Source organism: Zootermopsis nevadensis, unplaced genomic scaffold (genome assembly GCF_977971745.1).
Source record: "Zootermopsis nevadensis isolate Lab colony 2312 unplaced genomic scaffold, Znev_1.0 Znev_ptg000025l, whole genome shotgun sequence".
In the NCBI taxonomy this organism is placed as follows: Eukaryota; Metazoa; Arthropoda; class Insecta; order Blattodea; family Termopsidae; genus Zootermopsis; species Zootermopsis nevadensis.
In genome coordinates, this window is record NW_028259157.1 from 4,639,148 (window position 1) to 4,662,306 (window position 23,159).

The 23,159-nt window shown below is 38.0% G+C and overlaps 2 protein-coding genes across 2 annotated transcripts in view; one reads left to right on the plus strand and one right to left on the minus strand.

Moving 5' to 3' along the window:
* The window catches only part of Alg10 (alpha-1,2-glucosyltransferase Alg10), a 29,373-nt gene extending 20,060 nt beyond the window's left edge, over positions 1-9,313 (minus strand). The window contains exon 1 of the mRNA XM_087356123.1: positions 9,174-9,313. The gene's annotated coding sequence lies outside the window, so the exon portion shown is untranslated. The remainder of the gene's footprint in view (positions 1-9,173) is intronic.
* Positions 1-23,159, plus strand: part of LOC110828217 (inactive phospholipase C-like protein 2) — a 67,319-nt gene that overhangs the window by 14,191 nt on the left and 29,969 nt on the right. The window contains exons 2-4 of the mRNA XM_022060729.2: positions 9,238-9,387; positions 17,973-18,179; positions 19,023-19,198. Coding sequence (XP_021916421.1) covers positions 9,238-9,387; positions 17,973-18,179; positions 19,023-19,198 — 533 coding nt within the window. The remainder of the gene's footprint in view (positions 1-9,237; positions 9,388-17,972; positions 18,180-19,022; positions 19,199-23,159) is intronic.

The following is a 23,159-nucleotide window of genomic DNA, read 5'->3' on the forward strand; positions in this document are numbered from 1 at the left end:
GAAACTTTAATGCCGATAGGACAGAGGTGAAGACACTGAAAAACATGTTACGAATAAATTAGAGCGCTGGGCAGTTCTGTAGCAGTTTGTGCTGGGAGCCGGGATGAGACAGTTGCGTTCAACTTTATCAGTGAATGCACTGTAAATATCTGATCAGAATTTGTGAGTGTACAAAATTAGGCCGCGAACCGCCTGCTGCTTTACACTAGTATAATTATTATTATTTCAGAGCACAGTACTGTAAGCATATTTACGTCTCTCATTCGCCGTGTTTAAAACTATTCTTTTCCATAAGCAACGTTAGTTTCTAAAACCTCCTTAGCAGTGATGTAAATACAAGTTTCGATGTAAACAAATACCTTGTACTTTATGCATGGATTCATCCTGGTAATTGGATGCCAACATTCTTTCAATTAACTGGCTGCTTATTTCATAACATGTATCGAGTTTCATTGTCGATGAAGGCTGGAAAAAAAATGTAACGAAAGAAGTTTGCGAAATTTCCAATTAAACTTGTGTCGAATACGCGGAAAACAGCAATCTCCAACGCCTGCCTTTAGAAACACGAGTTTATTACGTTGTTAGAAAGATCCTGAACACTCCTCTGTAATCCCACGTTTCTCTGAAACAACTCACGTAGTTCAGTCACAAGTTCTGTCCGACTTATCCAACTTATACTTTGTATTTTTCATTATTCAACACGTGATACAATTTCACACCACATCATATTACTTTATGTTATTACCTCAATAATTTTAAGTAAAGAGCTTAAGTTACTGTGCCTGTTCTACTTCTGGGCTGTTGCGATGTGTAGTTTGGTAGAAGTTTACCAGCGTTTCAGAGGTCCTTGCTGCCACCATCATCCGACTACATCAATGTTATTCAGATACTAGTACGTCTTTTACCAGAGCATTGCAAAGGCTGGTTCTGGCCTACTTCTTATTTGTAAGGCGTTTTAAAGTAAGTTATTAACAGTGAAGAATTATCTTGTTTGTGGAGATATCATTTTCATGCCTTGTGTGTTTAAGTGGCACTGAGTGACTGAACGTTTTCCAAATTTTACATTTTTACTCCAACTTAAAGTCCTTTGAAGTTTATTATGTACAGCACACCTCTCTGAAAATGTGTATGTTTATATGTACGGGATGATACATCGAGTGTCAATAGATAGAAATTTATAGATACCAGTTTTTTAGAGTCTCTATGCTTCATCATTTCCACTGAATGCCATAACAGTAGTTCATGAATATTTTATGTGCTTAAATTTCTCATTTAGGCTATAACAAATGGTTCAATGAAGGTGTATAGAGACGTGGGAATTTGGATCTGCTGGTTGTCTTATCTACTCAGCAGTGGGCTCACATCCCATCTGCCTTTGTTCCCTTATATTCTGATTCCTTTATAACTTAAATATGCTTTTTTCATCTGTTGAGTTTATACGCTTATAGCGTCGAATAGGATGGGAATATTATCATGGATGGTGAGTAGAGAAGGATTTGAAAGAAAGCGGCTTTCAAAAATTCAGCCAATGGACAATAATATTACCTAGCGAGAAACGCAATACTTTCTGAAATTCTTCTAGTTAGTGTAGTTAAATCAATATGAGATAAAATTGTATATTTAGCTCGAGTGGAAGGAAAAAGAAACATGCATAGCATTTTTGTGATGAATCTTATTTGAACACCGGGAGGATAAGAATATAGAAACGGTCTTACGACACAGCGATCATCAGGGCGATGATGGAAGCAGCAAGGACCTCTGAAACGTCGGTAAACTTCTACCAGACTACACGGCGTAACAACCCAGTAGAAGGCCAACTTCACGTACTTTTTTCCTTAAAACCTATTACTAAATGAAGAATGCGTCTTGCAACTGATGGCGGAAATACCGTATGTGTACGTCCCAAACATATCTTGCATGACTCAAACCCAAGAGAAAAAGCATTGTTCCGCATTTTCTTTGTAAAATGGGGTCACGAGGCAGACAATCTCTTTGAGCATGCGCAGTGTTGAAGGCAATGATACCCCATACCTCTTGAGACCGCTTTTCCTTTGCTTCTAATCTTCTTACGTAGTATTTATATACTATTTGTATGGCTTTGAATCGAATACGACGCAACATTAACATTTATGTTCCCAAGCTGTTGTAATGTATTTCACCAACTCCCAGAGAAGTAACAGTGTGATAACAGACGCATACAAAATATTACATTATTTTTATTTAATATTACGCCGAGGGGAACGCAGGACAGTCTGGGCATTGGTGAAGAATGCAAGGATATGCAGTGGGTAACAAAATGCATAAGCAATGATAAGAATTTATGTAGTAAATTCATTTATTTTAACAACTGTACCAGTTACTTTGTTGTAAATCATTCCAAACGAGCCAATCCAGTACAGTTCATTTGAATTAATGCTACAATATTTAAATCATGCGGCATGTCAGTTAATTGCCAAAGTTTAAGTAGATTCATAACTCATATGCAAGTTGCGAACTATTTACTTACATATTTAATGGTTTTTTACTTGCAAGACATTTTGTATCGCTTATCAAATCAGGCGTTCTTTCATTCCTCAACCCTCTGAAGTAGAAAAGGGTCTAATATTTAACAATTTAGTCCGAACCTCAAAGCAAACACAACACTTCTCCATTACAAAGATAAACTGGCTAATGCTGTTCGTAGTATTGACATTTGTTTATTCTGAGAATCATACGAGACCCATAAAAAAAAGTTACTGATTATTAAAGCAGGTGGTACATATATTTACCAGTGGAGTTCAAATGGTTAATAGGATAAAAGAATAAAAAATGCATAGTCTTTGGTACGTAATCTGTTCATGGGCTGTTTCGTTGATGCTGCTAAAGCGGACGGGAGCTTGTAGCTAATCACTCACTTCCACCTAGTGAGGAGATGAAGAATGCGTGGTCCAATGATTAATACCATGGATAACTTTATCCAATATGCAACTAAAAAGAATTCCTGTGTTTGATAATAAGAAAGGGCTGTACATACATCGTTAAACCGTTCTGAACCGGGCGTACTTGGGGGCATCCCAGATTATTGTCTGCCTCAGGTAGAGAAGATAGGACGGGACCGGTCTAAGCGAAGTTTGATCTTATTTTAGGTCTATGTGGACACCTTAGCGAAACAGACCTCATTTTCCGATTGTGTGTTAATAGATGATTCCTGGCTGTCGCCCAACCAAAGGGCGTGTGTAACCTCCTAAAAACTAACTGTTTTTGTAGGATTCAATGTCGACATTACTAATTCACAATTAACATGACTTAAAACTTTAATTCTCAATTGGTCATTGCAGTTTTTTTAACGTACACTGTCGTTACAAATATATTATCATCGTGATTATTGCTACAGCATGTTCACTGATAAACCGAAACTCAACTGTCATAGGACCATCATTTTAATCACCTCTTACAATGCAGGTACATCGATTTTACGATGTACCTGCATTTTATGGAACGATATTTGATCGTATAGGGAAAATCTTATAGCTCTTGGCGGTGAGTCATGGATTTCCTGCCGAGAGCCGAGAAGTGGCAATTGCGTTCCGGTTTATCAGTGGACACACTGTATTATCAACTTTCACGATTGCTTTCATTCCGATTACTATCACAACTTTATATTACCATCATCATTGTTCTGTTTTATTGATTGACGATGTGGAAGTTACTCACTGTCGAAATTAAGCTGTACTGCGAGTACGATCAGCAAATTATGAGGTTATTTAATGACGCCATTTCAGCCGCTTTGACCGTGAAATAAATTTGATGATACGTGAAATCTGAAAGTAAATGGCCGTGGCCTGTCACAATAAGTCCACTTTAAATGTGAACCGGTGCAGTTGGTTCCCCGCTTGTGATTTACACCGGTTAGTAACATCTATATTAACCTACTTGGAGAAAAATTATAACGAGGATAATCAGCAGGGACTCTAGAGTGGCTTACGTTAAATTATTCTATCTTGGACGTTTGAGAAAATTACAAACAAAAGCAACCGGTCTCCTGGCTATTATCTGTGGTTTTCCAGATTTTCACATTCAATAGCAGATCCTTCATTTGAAGTACATTTTAAATTTTGAGATTTTTCATTTCTTGTAAAAAAAACTACTCAAAACTAAATTAAAATACGTCACGATCTATTTGTTCATGTCTACTCCAGTTCATCATTCATAATCACAGTCCCATTCGATGGTGCTTATCAGGGAATTGTTGTAAAGTTTTTAAATTAAAAATAAATCTAGCCAATTTATGGTCTTCCTGTGTGTTAGTCTCCTGAGCAGATAAGAACGAATTCAGAAAGATTGAGAGAGTTAAGGAAGAAAATCTGTGACAGGGATTGTAAATACGCTTTCGGATTTTATTTGTACAAAGATGTGGTGTGTAATGGATAACATATTAGGTTTTAAAAGACTTTTTTTAGCCTGTTGCAAGAAATGAAATAGACGCACTGTATGTGTGAGTGAGTGAGAGAGATGTTTGTGGTTTGAATAGTATCTCTTGGATTCTAATGCAGTGTTGACCGCGTTCTGTAACACGGAGTCCATTAATCTCTGGGAGGTCTCATTTTAATGAAGCAGTCAGTTCAGCGCCGTGCGTTTGTATCCCACATCCTTCTCGCTTCATATTAGAAATGTACGAGGGCTGAATCTGTTATTAGTTCTTCCGATATCCCTCAGTTATTGAAGGAAATTGATACTTACGTTAATAACTGCCCCTTCACGGTATCAGGCCCAGACGGAGTACGTGAATAAAGAAACGTACAAACGGTATATGCACGGAAATGCTAAATTGCATCGTATTATCACAACCCGGGCGAGAGAGATGACTGTAGCAGAAATAAAGAAGTGAATCAGAAGAAATACGAAGGGAGGAAAGAATCTGTAGCGCATTTCTAAATGATTAAAAAAAACTCATTCCAGCTTAAGACATCTAAACTTGGATACTTTCAAAATGCTAATTCACGGGATAAATTCCATAAATAAGTTCCGCCTTCCAAATAAACCAATGTTTTCTCTCTATGTGCTGAGTTTTTTGTTGTTGTTTCCAGTGCAAATCCCACCTCGTCTCGACCGTCAGTGACGGGACGTTTAAAATATGCCAAACTATAAGAAGATTTCTGTCTTCCGGGTTGTTACGCCATGTAGTCTGGTAGAAGTTAACCAACGTTTCAGAGGGCCTTGCTGTTTCCGTCATCAGGGCGATCGCGTCGGTAAACTTCTACCAGACTACACGGCGTAACAACCCAGAAGATAGCCATCTTCAAACTCACCGCCGTGAAAACCTCAAATCCTACAAACCAAACTAAAACCCTGGCGTAGAATGAACGACTGCGTTAAAATTAATCTTAGGGAAATGGGGTTGGAGGTTGTGGGTTTAATTCATTTGGCTTAGGCTAGGGACCGGTACCCCATTAATGACAGTACCTATGGATAAACATAAAATACACTAGTATAGAAATATCCTATGTTTTCCAAAGTTTGAAGCACAGATGTCAGTCGGCCTGCATACAGAAACTGAGAATCTGCTGAAAAGTGAACAGCATCTGAGCGCTCTGATTCCAGGAGTACTTTATTTTTTATAAAGGGCTAGTAGAACTTACATTTGAATTGCACCTCACACGTTTAACATTCAGAGTAATGTTCGTCTACTGTGCCTCGACTTTTTAAATTCAAATACATTTTTATACATTCAATAATAGTTCACGAGATGCAATAAGAACTTCATCGTCAGTTTCTGTTGATTCTTTCAAATCATTGCTTTCCCGCTTTTGAAATTTTTGATAGCAAATATTCCACATTTTCTTTAAGTTGCTACGTCATCTGTATTTCTTTTTATTTATTACGTACAGTGATTTTCCGAAAACTGTGTTAATCTTAATATTTATGTCACTCTTGTCATTAATTGTATGTACGTAAAGCAATTCTTCTGTAGTCCAAACAAACAAAAAATACTCATCGCCTATAACTGAGTAGCACAGCAAAAGACTGAAAACTATTAGCACTGGCTGTACATATATGCACGGCACACATGCACGCACACACACATATACAAATAAAATTTATAGCAATAGATTTGTTGTGCTTTGAGGTATTGAACTAACTACATTGTAGTGTGCCACCATGTTGAAAGATCGATAAACACTGATCTCGCGATCGTAACCACAGATTACGTATACCAGTTATAACTGTAAGAATGAGTTAACGTATAAATAAATCCTTCTCTCACACGCTGTTAACAGATTCCAGACCATGCATTATTTCTGTTCGTTTACAATATATCCAGATATATTTTTTATTTAATTTATTTCTATTCTTAGAATATTTAACGACGTTATATCAACTTTATTGTTGTTGCATCTTTGAATGAGATTGGAAAATGACCACGAAATTTCAGCCACTGAATTTTCTTCCGAAAATTAATATTGTGCATTAGTTTGAACAAATACTCTATGTATAATTTCATATTTAGTTTATGTAATAAAGGATAATACCATAATGCTGAATACACATTGGCACTGTTCTACACTAGAAACAAAATGCTTAGAGTTTAGAACCTCTAAAGAAAAGAAGTATAAGAAGAAGAAGAAAAAGAATTTAACAAAAGCGAAACTGGATCTATTAACCAAAGATCCGTCGTGCTGCTTAGGATGACGACTAAATGACTAAAGATGCCTATTCAGAATTCGTTTTGTTAGGAAATGTGTCGACTTATCGACTTCTCTTCACACATAATTAACAATTTATATATGATACCAAGTATTGTTGGCCGCCTATAACAAAGCCCCAAAAGCGAATACCAATTTAATCTTTCCTTCTGTTCTCTCTTTCTATATTTAGGTGCTTATTACATTAATTCTCCTCATAATACTGAAGTAAAACCGCGAATATGCAAAAACGTGGATAACAAAAGCGTGTATAAGGAGAGTCACTTATATCACACTGAATGGGGCTTGCAATAAGGCCTACTTACTTTCAAAAACATAAATCACAGAACTAAGTAACTTTCAATAACACATTATAAAGATTGTCGAATGAATCTCGACAACGAACAATTCCACTTCTGCTATCGAACTCTGAATATCGAACATTGATTTTTCAAAGAAACCTAGGCCTGCGTTTCAGGCATATATAAGCGTTTCCTTCCCTACTAGCACTTTTCACAGATACAGCCTAGACGTGTAAGCTGGCCACTAGCCAGACCTGTCGTCTCCGTTGGCGACATTTACTGCTGAGTGAAAATAGCCAACAAATTTGGTCCTTGATTAAGAGGTGCATGCGTCTAAAAATGAACTAACCAACGCTTTATTGCACATTTTAAAAATGCATAAATCATATACAACTAAGCTACTAGTTTACGTACGGTGTAATTCATTTGTAATTTGTGAGATTTAATATTCTCACGGCGGTCAATATAAAGATGACTGTCTTCTGGGTTATTGCGTCTTGTAATCAGGTAGACGTCAGCACAGTTCTGAAAATCTTATTCGCATTTGTAAGGTACCCAGTTCTTCTCCCGACTATCTAGACTGGGGCATTTCATAGCTTTCCTCCAGCCTTACAGTAAAATCATATTTTGAAATAGGTCAAGGCCACTTCCAACACTACTCTTGATTCGTAATTCATAATTATCCTACATTCTGTCATTCGCTGCTATACAGATATAAACTTGGCAGTTGACATGATATAGTACAGTAAATAAAACACCAAACAGAAGAAAATTCTACAGACTACAAATTTAAATAGGGCTCATGAACTGCGGTAAGTATAAGAAGTCACTACTTTGAAAGTATTAGTTATTTAAGGAGGATGTTACAGAGTGTATTCGTTGAAGCTCGAACAATGGGAACGTTCCCTTTACAGCACCTGCACATTAATAATGTAATTATCCGATTTATGAACCCCGACCTATCACGCTCTGGGGGACCGTAAATTTTAACTTTGATCCCAGTGACTTCACTCAAGAACAACTGTGTGGAAAACATTAAATATTTATTCGCATTCTGAAGGCCCTTCTCTGTGACCTATTTTGTATTCCATCCTGTCCACTATGCTGATTATTTCTTACTATAGTAGTCGTCATGAAATCAGATGTTCCAAGGTCATATCAATATCATACAATCTTCATCACCAGCGGCTTAACACAGACGGTTTTGGTGGAGTTATATTCATTGCTGGACTTTGTACTGCAATCTGCTGTAACATTTACATTTGTAAGAAGATGAATGGGAAATGTGGGTCACTGCACACTCCGGTTCTTTGTCAATATAACCCGTACACTACAATATATTTGCATGACGTATTATTACACTCGAACTCCGATATACAAAACACGCTCCCGCTGATGTTTATAGCGTTTTGTTGTAATTTATATTTCCAGACTGTTCAGGCTTCTCAGAAATATCGTTGATGAAATTTATATACGTTTTATATAATCGATTACAATGGCTTTTGTAAGATTTTTCAAATTTGCACCATTTGCTGTAGTTGTAACAACTGAGGACGTCTCAGAATATACTTCCATATCAGTACATACACTGGTTTCTGTACATGTGAAAAACGAATAGGAATAATACAATATAAAATTCAGAGCACAAGAACGCCACGGAGTACATACGTCACAGCTCGAAGAACAGAAAATTTGGCAATACAGCACTGTACCAAAGTGCCACGTGGTGGAGGTTGTGGCACGAGATCAACTCGTTCCGTGGCCTTGAAGCATACAAAATCCTGACGGCTACTGTAGTAAAGTGCGAAGAAGGAAAGTCAAAAGCTTATGAATGTAACTGGAGATTGTGTTCGACTGTTGCGATGGGATGAGACTGTGTCTATGTGGAACTGAGCCTATAAACGATCCTTATAACTGGAGAATACTCAGAGTTTTTGACATCTGAGATTCTGAAGGGGGTGAAAATATCGATTCTGGTCTTCTGGGTTGTGATGCCGAGTACATGAATGGTTGCACCCGCAACTACTCCACAGATTTAATAAGATTTGAGGGTGAAATTTATGTTGGTCGTATGGATAGTAACGCCGTGTGGACTTGTAGGTAGATACTAACGTTTCGGAGGAACATCCAGGGCTGAACATACACAGAATTCCATATCTCTCTTGAATTGATAACAAGTGCTGTGATAATTACTCAAAATTTAACTTACTCCATTTTCGGTGTCCAGAAGCAAAGAGTTTGCCTCATTGGGATATCGAACTTCTGTGTTTCAGCTTCAGCATGTCTTCAGTACATGATTACTGGCAGCAGTCTCATAAAGGTGAAGCAGAATTCGAAGCAATACCATCGCTTCTTCACCCTTTCTGAAGACCTCAACGCCATACGTTGGACTCCTACGTCCAAGAAATCTTCCAAAGCTGTAGGTAAGAGAAAATACTTGTCATTTCACCCAAGCAAGAGGGCAAAAGAAACACAGCTCAAATTGCTACTTTTCACTGTCTAAATCAGCGTGGACCAACTAGCGGCCCGAGGGCTACATCCAGCCCGAGATCACTTAAGATCAGGCCAGCGAAATTACTTGTTAATTTATTGCTAGTTAATATAAGCTCTTTTCTTCCAAGTATTTTAAAAATTGTGATTCTTAACTCGTCTGATACTTTTCATACAAGTGTCACGCATACTATTGTCTTCAACATGCTATCGTAAAATATGTTTCCACGAGAAAAAAAATTGCGTTAGTTACTGGCCGATGCAAGAGTAAATTTAAAATAATGTGCAACTCTGTAGCAATTTGTGCAAATGTAAAAAATATATATTTATTTGAGTACGTACTGTTGTAATTTGTAATATTTGTCTTCTGTTTCGTATGGGTGTTTAGTCGTGGTCTCTTAATGGAAGAACATATAAAATGTGTTTAAAACAGCGCACAGGAGAATATTTAGGCATAAGAAGAATGAGGCAAGTGAGCAAATTAAAATAGCTTTTCATACATCTGTCCTAAAAGATATATACACATTATAATACAGAATATTAACCTCGTGTACACACATCTTTCTGGGGCACCTGTATAAAACGTGAACTTTGTGGTTGATACAGGTCACCTAGTTCTAATATTGTAGAATTGTGAAATTAGGCAGGCTACGACAGCCTGAAGAAGTAACGAAAACAGGGAAGACAAGAAATAGTAAAAACTTCTTGGAAAACGTCAATTTGGAAGACCAGGACGGAAATGGGAGTATAACATTAACATAGATGTTTGGGAAGAGAAATGGGGGGGGGGGGGTTGTATAGAACTGCCTCAGAATCGTGTCTAAAGGTGAGGTTTGGAATTAGTGGCATTCAGCGTAAGGTTTCTGTTCTTATACTGTATACAGTACATTTTCCGGTCAGGTAGGCTCATCTGAAGAAGAGAAATGCGCGCATTATATCCGGGAAAATACGACAGTTCCGATAATCGTGCTTCTTCATAGACCATGAATAGGAAAGAAATCTGTTGACAGTAAAAACTATCCTTACAATATTCTGTCACGTTTCGAAGTACTGAAGTGCGTCATTTTCTTTAAACCTCCCTTACCCCACTCCGTTCTTCTTCCATGATATGATTTACTGAATTGAAGAATTTCCCTGTATTTGTGTCGTCCATCCGGAAAACAAAAAATGTGTCTACCTTTCATAAATCATATACTGAAAGTGAGTAGGTCCATTACTTGAAATTTATTCCTTGGTAACAATGTTGTTTGTACGCTTATTAACAAATATAATTTATTGATAATTCAAAAACATACTTCTGGGTTTTCATCAGTCGAAATTATGAGCTACTACTGAAACATAAATTAAAGAAGGCATCTCTCTTCTAAATTTAAATTTCCACTGAAAATGTTAGAAGAACAAAAGGCACTCAATGAACTAATAAAAACGCCAGAAAAAGAAGCTTATGTCATATGTGCAGTAAACGTTCTACGTTTTTTTTATTTAGCAGTCAATTTAACGTAACGCAGCTAAAGTTGTAACCAATAATCGGAAAATTCTTTCGCGAAATTCCTCTTCCCGCTACTATAAAGTTTCTACATTCGTTTCTACCATAAATCACTGAATTCGTGGTACGTTACAATGTCCATCTATTATATTTTTAATGCCGGTTACAAAATAAATATGCCCCATGGCAGAAGACAGAATTTTAACCCTCTTTGAACCCGGCCATCACACATTTATTCATATAGTCAGTCAGTTTTGAAACATCGCTAAGGATAATGATCCGGATTTTAGCGCCGTGTAGGCTCATTAGCATCCACCGGCGAGTCTACACGACGCAAAAACCAGAACACCACCTGCATAACTCTTCTTATCGATTATTGTTTTCTTACCATGTGCTGCTATAAACAATGTTCTTACGGCCGCTGGAAAAACGTTAAACGTTGGTTCCTCACTCCGTCAGAGACAATTTTCGTTACCGAGTTATTCAGTTGCGCAGGACGTAAACCAATTAACCAATTGTACCACTGATATTTGCCGCTGCATCTACGAGCTACACCGCACGAATCTCGACCGGTATCGACGATCCTAACAATCTGTCTTCTCAGATAAATTCCGAAATAATACAATGCAGAAATGACGTGTGATCTGGTCTGGACCACTTCCTTCACGCCGCTGCTGACCAGCAGAGACGGAGAAAATGAAAGCTTATTAACAGCGCCTTCAAGTAAAAAGAACAAACATCTAATTTCAGGCCAATAACGTCACTAAAATGGATATCACAGTTCTTAAGTAACAACTAGCCAACGCCATGATACGGAATCCTTCTTGAGAAGCTGACAGTCGTCCACCTGATTAAGAAATGTCCTGTATGTTACGGGACCCGAAGGTTAATTAGTGTTCATAAGGGCATGCCACTGGACCATATCCTGCGCCAGTTGAATCCAGTTCACTAATTCTTTAAAATCCATTTTAATATTATCTTTACATCCTCGCCAAAGTTCAAGTGGTCTGTCTTCTTCAGGTTTATGACTATAATTATTTTCCATATCTCATCTGTGCCCCCATTTTATCCCCCGCGATTTGATAGTTCTAATAATACTGGGTGTCTGAAAATTGTTAATACTTTGATGTTTTAAACACCCAAGATTTTAATGTTTTTAAATACCATATACCTGGTAAAGAGTAGTTCTATAAATAAAGCTGCTTGTTATGTAATTGTTTTCGTCCTCCTGTTACATCGTCTTTATTAAGTCCAATATTCTCTTCGACACTATGTTCTCAAACACCCTCGTGTGCGTCATTTGAGGCAAGAAACCAAGATTTACAGCCGTATAAAACAACAAGAAACCATTTTTGTACTTCAGTCTTCAGTGTTTAAAATAGAAGACAGTGAGATAAATAATTCTGAACTCAATGGCAGCACGCATTCCGTTAAATCAATTTTCTCTTAATTTAATTTTACGTTGCTTAGGCCGTGAAAAAACACTCCAAGTCATAGGTTCTTCAAAATATTCCTCAGGACTCGCCAAATGTTGTAACAAGAGACTCATCTTATGTACCAACTAGTAAATCTCCCACCAACAATGACCGCAAAATATGAAGTGTAAACACACATAGTCATATACATTCGATAAGGCCCAAAATCCTTTGCCAGCATCACCATGGCAGCGCTTATAACACACATTCATAAATATTATCCCATAAGGCCGAATATCCCTTAACAATAAATGATCACCAACCAACATACAGAAAGACCAATATTCCTTAACAACACTACCATGGCAATGATTACAACACATATATCTATAGTATCCCTTTAGGCCCAAAACAACAGAAAATTACCACCAACCAAGCTACCAACACTTGCTTATTATATGGATATTGAGCTCAAAAGGTACATTTATTCTGTCCACTCTAGGTTTTTTTAAATGCCAAAGATCACACGCATTCGACGGCTACACTTTTTATATAAGATTCCATGGTGACCAGGTTCATCCCTTTGCGAAAGCAACCACATTTTTCAGTCACAAAGTCTCACACAAGACGTGTCCAATCGGAGATAAAAATATCCGCATTGGAACAAAGTTGTACTTCAGGTGGTACAACCTTAGACATAACACAGGCCTTTCAAATCTGATCGCGATCCGTAAATTGACAGTGTAACTTCCATACTAAAAAGTTTAATAACTTATTTTACGAAGAAAGATGTACAAATATTTTCAAAATGTGTTATTTGCAATGATCCTGGCGTTTGTTTACTGCAGATGTAGGCCTATATCTTGCTGCTGGTTGAGCTAATCAGTACTCAGATGAAGTCTCATGTCCTACTGCTGACACAGCAGACATACACACGTATTAACCTACTGTTTAAAGGCATAAGAGCCTATAATCCTTGAATTTGATTTAAAATTCTCATACTATATCCTGTTTCAAACAAATTAACAATTTCTACAATGACTTTTCTTCGATTATTTTTCTTAAGAAATCTGTTAATAGTTCAGTTTGAAGAGTGTGTAAAGAATTTTATTGGACTGTTACTGACAGATATTACACTGCCTCGCTTACATTTAGTGTAGATACACACACCAGATGTTATCGAAATACGTTGTATAATTCTGAGGATAAAACATGAAAGGTCGGACGTTAATTTTAAGACTTATTTACAAAAATATATATAATTTAAAGTTTACGTCTACCTTCCTTTGACCCCTAGGCCCTATTGTAACATTTTAGGTACACTAGGTGAGATTTAAGATTTTCACGGCGGCCTCGGATGAAGATTTTCTAGTTTTGTCGCGTGTAGACTGGTCGGTAGGTGTCATCATTTCCGAGAAACAATTTCCGCAGCCCTGAAGATGGAGACAGTAAGCCTCTCCGAAACTTTAACATCTACCGACGAGTCTACGCGGCCACAGAATCGAGAAAAACATAATAACTTCTGAAACATGTCACTTTTATAAGTACACAACTTTTTCATTATTAGGCTTATTGACGTAAAAATATCTTATCTAATACATCTGGTGAGAACCATAAAATAGGGCTGATATCCATTTTTTCGAAAGATAACGTACAGTGCTGAATTAAAAGTACTGATTTAAATGCATATGAATACAGTATGGATTCTATCCGATACCGAGGACAAGCTTTGTTCACACCAACACTTTGTGATAATTCAGAAACTCACGCCATTATTTCTCATTCCCTACTGTATTTCCCTGCTACAACTGGACACTTTATGAACGTTTCCTGAGAGAGGAAATAATACAGCAGTTATAGTGAACAGAAATAGTCTAATTATGATTACTGCTGCGATACGCTACATACATCGTTTCACTTGCTGAATTGCAAGCAATGGCCTGTTTATTAAGTACAAAGGGGAAAATGTCTACCTGAATTATAAGCCCTTAAAACATTAATTCTGGGTTTAGAGAGAACGTTGCTGTCTGGTGTGGCCTATATAGTACGGGTTATTGGATTGGTTAAAGTTCAAGAGTGAGACGATCAATGGTAAATTATTTGCTTTGGTGTACACTGTAGTGCAATTTAATAGTAGTGTAAAATCGTGTAAAATAATTTATTGTAATGTAATGCTCTACTGTCTAGTATAGTGTTGAAGGCTATATAAGATTCGCTACGCTGTTTCTTAAAAGAACTGAATAAAGTTTGCACTGAGACCTCTGTGTCCGTGATAAGCAAAAGTTTCGAAAGACAACATTTTACACGGTCATGTCACCAATTAATAAATGTACGATTTACATACAATAAAAGTCAAGACAAGATCTAATTGCGGCAGACGTCTCAGAACCGCCTTAATACGTTCATTGGCAAAGAAGCGGCCAACTTGTGTGATGACAACTGTATGAATTGGCGACGGTCGATGATATATTTAACGACACTCTGTTAACTTCATATGTTGTGTAGCGTTGTGAGGTAGGGAGAATGTGAATGGTGAATTTTTCCGATGTCTTAGCAACTAAAAGTTCCAAAAATGTTTCTATTAGATTCGCCACATCTGTTTGTCTGTCTGTGCCTGCATATAACTCGAGAGGCGCTATTTTTAGAAATTCTGTATCGGAGAGTTTTGTTAAGATTTGTCGACACGTTAAGATTGGACAATAATAAAGAATATTTTACTTTAAGACGTACGTACGCTTCTGAGTCTGGGTCAGGAATTCCCTAATGGGAAATTCAAAAACTAAAATTATGACCATGGGAAATTCACCGCGCGAGAATCTCCAGATATCAGCGCAACCATATGGGGAATCCTCCGTGAATACGTCACCATCCACAAAGATGCCAGACATCCCGCCCATCCTTACATCTATGGCATCACTGTCGTCATTCATAAACGGCAGAGGTCAAATCCGTCGAATGCCGAAAAGTTTACGCTATACGTATATTTCCTCATTTGTTAATATTATGAACAAATTGGTTATCTACTTGTGGTGCTATTTCAGAATTTATCAACAGGGGATGATAAAAACCAAGATGCTTCGATCTGGCCAAGATGTGGAACTTGGATACGAATCAACAGTGCTGTCCTCTCAACCGCGACTTTCAGTGCGCCCAGGATGGCAGTTATTTTTGCAAACCCCAAATAACCTATATTCAGTACTTGTTTGTTTCATACGTGTTGTGACTGAAGCTCTTTGTACGATTTCCAACACCCACATCAAAATTTACTATCATAATTGAATACGAGCATAGCAAACATTTGCCTGACGACCAATACCTAGCAGCTGAATCTCTATGGAGAAGGTTATCAAGATTCTCGACCCGTAATATTTGGCAAGGTTATTTTTCTTCCGGTCTTTCTCCCAAACTCAGTCTATCTTGAATACGTGTCAAAATATATGTCTACGTCATAAATTTTAAATCGAGGACCAATTTATTAAGAGATGAAGTTTTTGTACATCCTTTGAAAGGAAAAGAGGAGGAATGGGGAAAATTCTGTACGATACAGCATGGTAATGCTACGAAGATAAATATATATACTAGGCCCGTATTTCACTTAGAGTAAGTAAACATTTTAGTACGTCCTATTTGCCATGCATAATCCATAAATGAAAGGGTACGTAACTCTCGAAAGCTCCAGAGAGACAGAGAGAGACAGAGAGAGAGAGAGACAGACAGAAAGAGAAAATGAGGGGTTCTGATAGATTTACTAAAACAAAGAATAAGGGAACTCTCCAAATCCCTTATTTAAGCCCTTTCGTACTTGATTTATATCTAAAACTGAAAATATTTAAATGCGTACAATATGCACTGCCAACACACCAAATATTGTTAAAGTTTTTCCTCTGGGTGCAAACACCGTGTGGAAGCGAGTTATGTTACAGAAGTTTCAGAGGAAAATGCTGCCTTCAGGAGCGAAATGTGGGATTTTAATATAGTTCGGGTGATGTACAGACAACCAGCAAACAAAGGCTGCATCGCCGTAAACAGTAAATCACTGCAGAAGCTTAAATTCACTTACTATATTCAACATTTATCCATGGGGACAATCTCTGCTCAGCATTGAATACAGAACATCTAATCCCACAGTTTATAAAACCACGAACCACAGTAAAAAAAAGAAAAGAAATACGTTTATTAAAACAGCTGTCTGCCTACAGAAACGTCCCAGTTGTTTGTATCCTTGGAATATTTAATAATAAAGATGGCTTCTTTCTGGAATGTGCAGCATTCCAGAAAGCAACCATTTTCATGATCGTCATCGTGATAACCTAAATCTCACACATTTGATAAATGATCATCTAATAACAAGGGTAAAACTGCGCGGTGTAAGGCGGAAAGTTGATGATGAATTCTGAATAAATCGAGATGTGAAACAAAGCGCTTTAAAGTACGAGTCCTACTGAAAGTCGTTAGTCCGCAATACGTATATAACGTGCCTTCGATTCAAGAATGCAAGGCTTGCGTTAATTCTGCAATAATGTGATTAAGATTCTTTTTCAAATTTTAAAATATTGATAACTAAATTATTAATATCTAACACGTTATAATTAGACTTATCTACACAGTGTGTGCGTTAAGAATGCCCCGCCCTTCCAAAACAGAAATATTTTTGACTAGTAGATGTGTTACGCCTAAACATACCACATACACTTACCAGCATCACTGAGGTGTCAAACAAGTTGCCATACTATCACGGCGCTTATAGTAACACAAATACACACGAAATTGGAGAAGATTTAATTAACCGTTCGCATGCTGTTTATTTACAAGCTTGAAGATGACTGTCTACTAAAATGTCGCGTCTCCTAGTCTGGTATAAGTCTACAGACGTTTCAGAGGCATCATTAAAGCAGGTTAATAAACTCAGGATTGACCAAATGAGATGCTAGTCTTCGGGGTCGTTGTGCCGTGTAGTCTAGTAGAAGCTTACCGACATTTCAGAGGGGCCTGTTGCTGATGATGATGGAGGCAGCAAACACCCCTGAAACGTCCTCAGGGCTAACTAGATCAAAAAATTATTTCGAATGATTTATCGTGCTATAAATGTACAAATGGCTCTTCTCAAGCAGAAATCGACATCTCTTTTCTTCTAAAGAACAGACAAGAGCTAGAAGTTTGTACAGTATATGGTAGATGTACAATACAGGCCTCATGAAAATGCAAAAACACTACTGTATCTCACAATTTTTTGTAGGTTAGCATTGAGATAAAAGGAGATTGGAGATAGATGATTGATTTCTCTGTGCAATGTTAGTATCTATATGCAGGCCTACTTAGTTCTACAACCGACAGATTTGTAACTCCAGTAAATTTGCAACACCAATGCTTAATGTAAAATCGTAAGGGACACATTTGATAATAAATAATTATTATATGTGTTGTTGTTCCTTGGCTCAATAACCCAGTTGTGGGTCTTCGCCGCCTACTTTTTTCGGAGGTTTCCTAGTCAATTATTATATATAATCCGTTCAAGCTGCAGAATTACATCTTTTTCACTCTTATATTCAGTACAGTTTCTGCTCTTGAGCAAGTTACATTACCGACTGAAACAATGTGTGTTTATCCTTTCTTACAGTGCCAATTGACAGCATAAAGGAAATACGAGTAGGAAAAAGCACGGAAGTTCTTCGAACCCGGGAGTTGTCTTCTGGACATACAGAAGAATGCGCCTTTTCTATAATCTACGGCGATGATTTTGAGTCTTTGGACTTGGTGGCTTCAACTCCTGAGGAGGCCAACATCTGGGTCACCGGACTGAATGCACTTATTGGCGCCCATATATGTAAGTATCTGCAGTTGAAATTGTGGATCGTGTATTGAAATTCATTGCCAAAAGCCCGAAAACGAAATACAGAAAACTACATTTCCATCTTTTACACGAGCGTAAAACATGGCCTCTCGCTCCAGGGAAATAACACAAAATGAGGGTACAATGCAGAATATTTGAACTTAAGAGAGAATAAGCGAAAAGGGGATGATCAAAAATACCTAGTGGGGAGTTTCATAATTTATACTCTCATCAGCCTAATATTAACTAATATTTTCGAAAAATAAAATGTATGGTTATGCAAAGAATTAAACTGGATATAGATTAATTCTAATGAACTCAAAGGTTGTGGAAACGGGTTGGCTGGTGGACCCTATGGTAGACCCAAGGGACATTGATATTTGGGAAAATAATTTCTCGAATGATGGCTGACTGGGGAAAACCGAAGTACTCGGACACATCGCCCTGATGAAGGATACAGCAAAGATCTCTGAAACGTCAGTAAACTCCTACTAGACAACACGGTGCAATATCCCAGAACACAAGTCACCTTCATACTCTTCGCCATGAGAACCTGAAATCTCACCACGTCACCAATCTCGTTTCTATAAGTGAATTTAATTTAACTTTTATTGAAAATGTTAAAATTGTGTAGTCTGCTGGGGGTGTTGAAAATATCCGACGTTTCAGAGGACCTTTCTGCCTTGTAATCAGGGTAAAGTGGAATAAGTTCCTCAGACATGTCACTAATTGTTGATATTTCGATATGGTGTAATACTCAGCAGCTGTCATAAGAACACTAAGTCTCATACGAGAATTATTATTTTATGTAAATTTTAAACACAATGAATGTTATAGCTCCAAATGGCCTGGAACAGAAAGAGGCTCTGCGGGAACGATGGCTGCGGGAGATGTTCGAGCAAGCCGCCACGGACGAGTCGGGGTGCATGGACGAGAAAACTGCCATCAGCCTCATCCAAAAGCTCAGCTGCAGCGGCCACGTCACTACCGTCCGCATCAAGCAGAAACTGGCGGTAAGTCTCGCACACGTGTCTGTACATCCCCATATTTAATCTCCGGTACAATAAAGTGTTCTGAAAGGATTTTGACTAATTTCGGTATTCGGGATGCACAATAAACTTTGTCGGTTGGTGTCTTAACACCATCTGCTTTAACGGACTACGACCAAAGGTTTTTTCGAAAACAGAGAAACGAAATTATAAATCCGTTGGGACATTTGGTATTCCTCCTTATGTGGGTGATCAGCCCGACGCCAGGGCTCCATCCGAACGGGATAACACAACACAAAAACTCGCGGGCAAATATCAACGCCAAGAGTGGGACTCAAATTCACGGTCTCAGTGTCCCAGAGGTTAAAATCCCCGCCCTAAACAGTGCGGTTACATTCAAACATGAAATTAACACTGGAAAGGTAGAAAGACTGACATATCAAAAGTGTTTCTTACGTACATCACGTTGGTTATTGTTGCATTGCACCCGTTTCCCTATTACAACTGCCTCGCCAACTCCAAATGTGCGGAAGGTACTGTCCCGGAATTTGCCAGGAGAGACTGACAAAACCCACGAAAAGCCTCAGTCACGATACCTACTACTGGGCCGAGATTTGAACGCGGGACCTCCCGAACATGAAACAAGATTGCCGACTACTAGACCACGGAGTTCATTTGGAAAAATCATTTAAGCCAACTCCACGCATCACCACTGGATTTTTGTATTGAGGCAGCCTCAAGTTAATGCTTTATGAATTTATACAATGTGATTAATATTAGCGGCTGAAATGAGATTTATGAGAACAGCGTGTGTGTATGTTTTGATACGACATGGGTAATCAGCCATACTTTCACAGCAGTGTGCGATGTTAAAATCAATAAATGGCGGTCTTATTCTGGCTTTGCTGCTATGACAGCCATACATTGACTGGTAAAATGGTAATAGGATGCATTTCTTAAATTTTCAACATAAAAACTCATAATATGATCAGAAAATGTATTTTTACCAGCAGGATCCTAGAAATAATTTCCATATAAATTTAATTTGTACACACAGGCCTTGCTACTCAACTCACATAAAATGACTGGTCACTTATTTATCTCTAATCTAATTTTCTTACCACGTATTTCTTGATTTTTCAATAGGATTCTTCATGAGTTTCTGAACTAACGTTTGTGTAGATTTCCTGTTTATGAATATGGCCGCAAACCTTTCATTCAACATTTCTATTCCCCCTCCCCAAAAGTCACAATAAACTGCAGGAAAACGGAAATATCTACACAGGTAAATATAATCTTATGTCACATCAATATTTTTATTCTTTAGGAAACTATCCATTCCAGAACATTGTGTTTCTGATCTCCTGGGTCCTAAATTTCCTTCAACAACAAAGTTTCATTAATCCAATCCATGGAGCAGACTAATTGCAAGTACTACATACTAAAGGTTTTGTTTGGGTAGACAAGTCAGAAATCAATTATCTCTCTTGAAAGGTTTGATGTTAAGACACATATATACCTCTTTCATATTGTACAGTCCGTTTCAGTAAGGAAAAAGGATACTAGACTAGACTAGACGGCTATCATTTGCTGCTCTCAGACTATTACAGGAAGCTTGGTTCAATGAATTCCAGACAAAGAGACCAAAAGATTTTGGACCATTCCACTTGATTGTCATTTATGATATCATGACAAATATCTTTTCTGAACCATTGATAATGCAGCGTTTCCTACCACCAATCACTCAGACCACTTAGACATCAAGTACTTAACATCTACTCGGAACCAAGTCAAGTACCAGTTCAAACGTACGAGGCAAAGTGGCCTCAACGGCTAAGCCTCTTATCTTGGAGACATATACAGAGGGAGAGGCAAAGATTAACGTATTCCAGAAACCCACACTAAATGAACTTCAGAGAGCTTATTCACCTGATCATGAATTGTCTTGTTGTCGCGGAATCGAAAGGTTCATTAAAGGGGTCACTTTAGTTCTTGATCAGAGAGTCCTAAAGCAATTAGGTGACTGTCTTCTGGATTGTAGCGCCGTGTAGTCCAGCAGAAGTCTACCGACGTTTCAGTGGACCTCTGAAACGTCGGTATAAAGCCATCTTTGTACTCGCCGTCGTGAGAACCTCAAATCCTACGTCTAGCAATTAAATTAATTTTGCATAACCAATCTGTTAAATGTCCATTTAATATTATCGCCCTACATACGCTTTGCTCTGCGTAGAGTTCCCACAACTTTTCCAATCTGCGTACAGTAATCCCTCAATTAATAAGCGGAAGGGGTGTCCGGTAATGCCGATTGTCCATTAAATTGCACAGTTTTTACTATGCCATCAAATGCATCCTCAGACCATGATTTCAATCAGGGCTACCATTAAACGGATTAGTAATATGAACTAAACATCTACAATGACACAAGGTTCATTAAAACACTACAGCTGAAAGAGATAATTAAGAGCCAAAAAATTCAACAGTCCAGAAAAAAATCGGCAATACCATGCGGTGACCATTAAATCGAGGTTTCACTGTAATTTAAAGCTATAACAGGCCAAAGTAGGCTTACCCGGGTATGAATTTGGGCCTTTTGTGCTGTGCGGCAGCACGCCCAATTGTGCATTAAGTTCTGTAATTTGTATTTGGAACATTTTTCGTTTCGGCGTGCAATTACAGAAACTCGAGGAAAATACCTCATGTGTTTGTGCAGAGTCACGTCTCAAACGTTAAATACATTTGTCAGGAATATATTTTACGGATGATACAGTGCAGTGTTTGTAAACTTAGTACACTTTTCCATTTTTGTGGAAAATGACCTCGGGATAAGAAGCTTTAAAATCTGTACTCTACTTTTCATTCAATTCTATTAGGGCGATTAACTGAAGAAGACGATATGAGCAGAACATGTGAAAGATCTTGGCGTAGATGGTTTGATACCATTAAAATGGGCGTAAAAATCACAGGCCATGTGGTTATAAAGTGGCTTAAATTTGGTCAGGTTGGGCTCCTGAAGTGGGCTTTCGCAAACACGGAAATAAACAAAGATAAACAGAAACTTGCTGGACTGAGTAATTAATCAAGTTTTCAAGAATGGCCCATCGCCACGGATTTAATTCTAGAGTCTGCTCGTTAGTAAATGGCAGAATTACTTTGACCGCCCGCCCATTCATTCACTTACACACAAACTCACATTTGCATTTACACTCGGTGTATAATTGTATCGAAACATGACATTTTCCACCTCTCAATAGAGTTAAGTTGAACTTAAATTAGAATTCCACATGTGGCCTGCTGCTGAGTTTCCAGGATTATGTTACTGCATTTAATGGCTTCTTCCCTCTCGCCCTGAGAAGGTTTCTTATTTGCCCACTTCGGATAATGTCATATTATGCATATACTATTGCCTGCTGATTCGATGACAACATTCCTTTATTGTACATACTGGGAACGACCCGTTCTTCAAGTGCCTGAGCACTGCGGGTCCCAAATTTTTGTTGGCTCGATCTATGGACATTCGGTAGGACTCCTTGGACCAGGGATAGGCCCGTCGCAAGGCCTCTACCTGTACACAGGACAGCACAACACAGAAAAACGCGGACAAACATCCATGGCTTGAGAGGGATTCGAACCCACGGTCCCAGCGACCGCGCGGCCACTGCGGACCCCTTTATTGTACATACCCTCTTTATGTATCGAAGCTGTGCGTCTTAGTGTTCAGAGAGGCTCACCGTAAGATATTCTGAGCCAATCATAGCTTCAACCCTACTTCTCTGAAATTTCACTGAATTTTGCAGTTGCTTTTGCATTCAGGAGCTAACATTTCGAATTTTAATATTGCTAACACTAAAGGCCATCATGTGATACAATCGTATATGTGCCAGTCTGATGTAGATAGTGTCCCTAAGACTCATTTTAAATTTATCTACCAACTTTTTTTCTTTGTCTTGAAGTGGCCACTTTCAAAGAATTTATTTTTATTTATAAT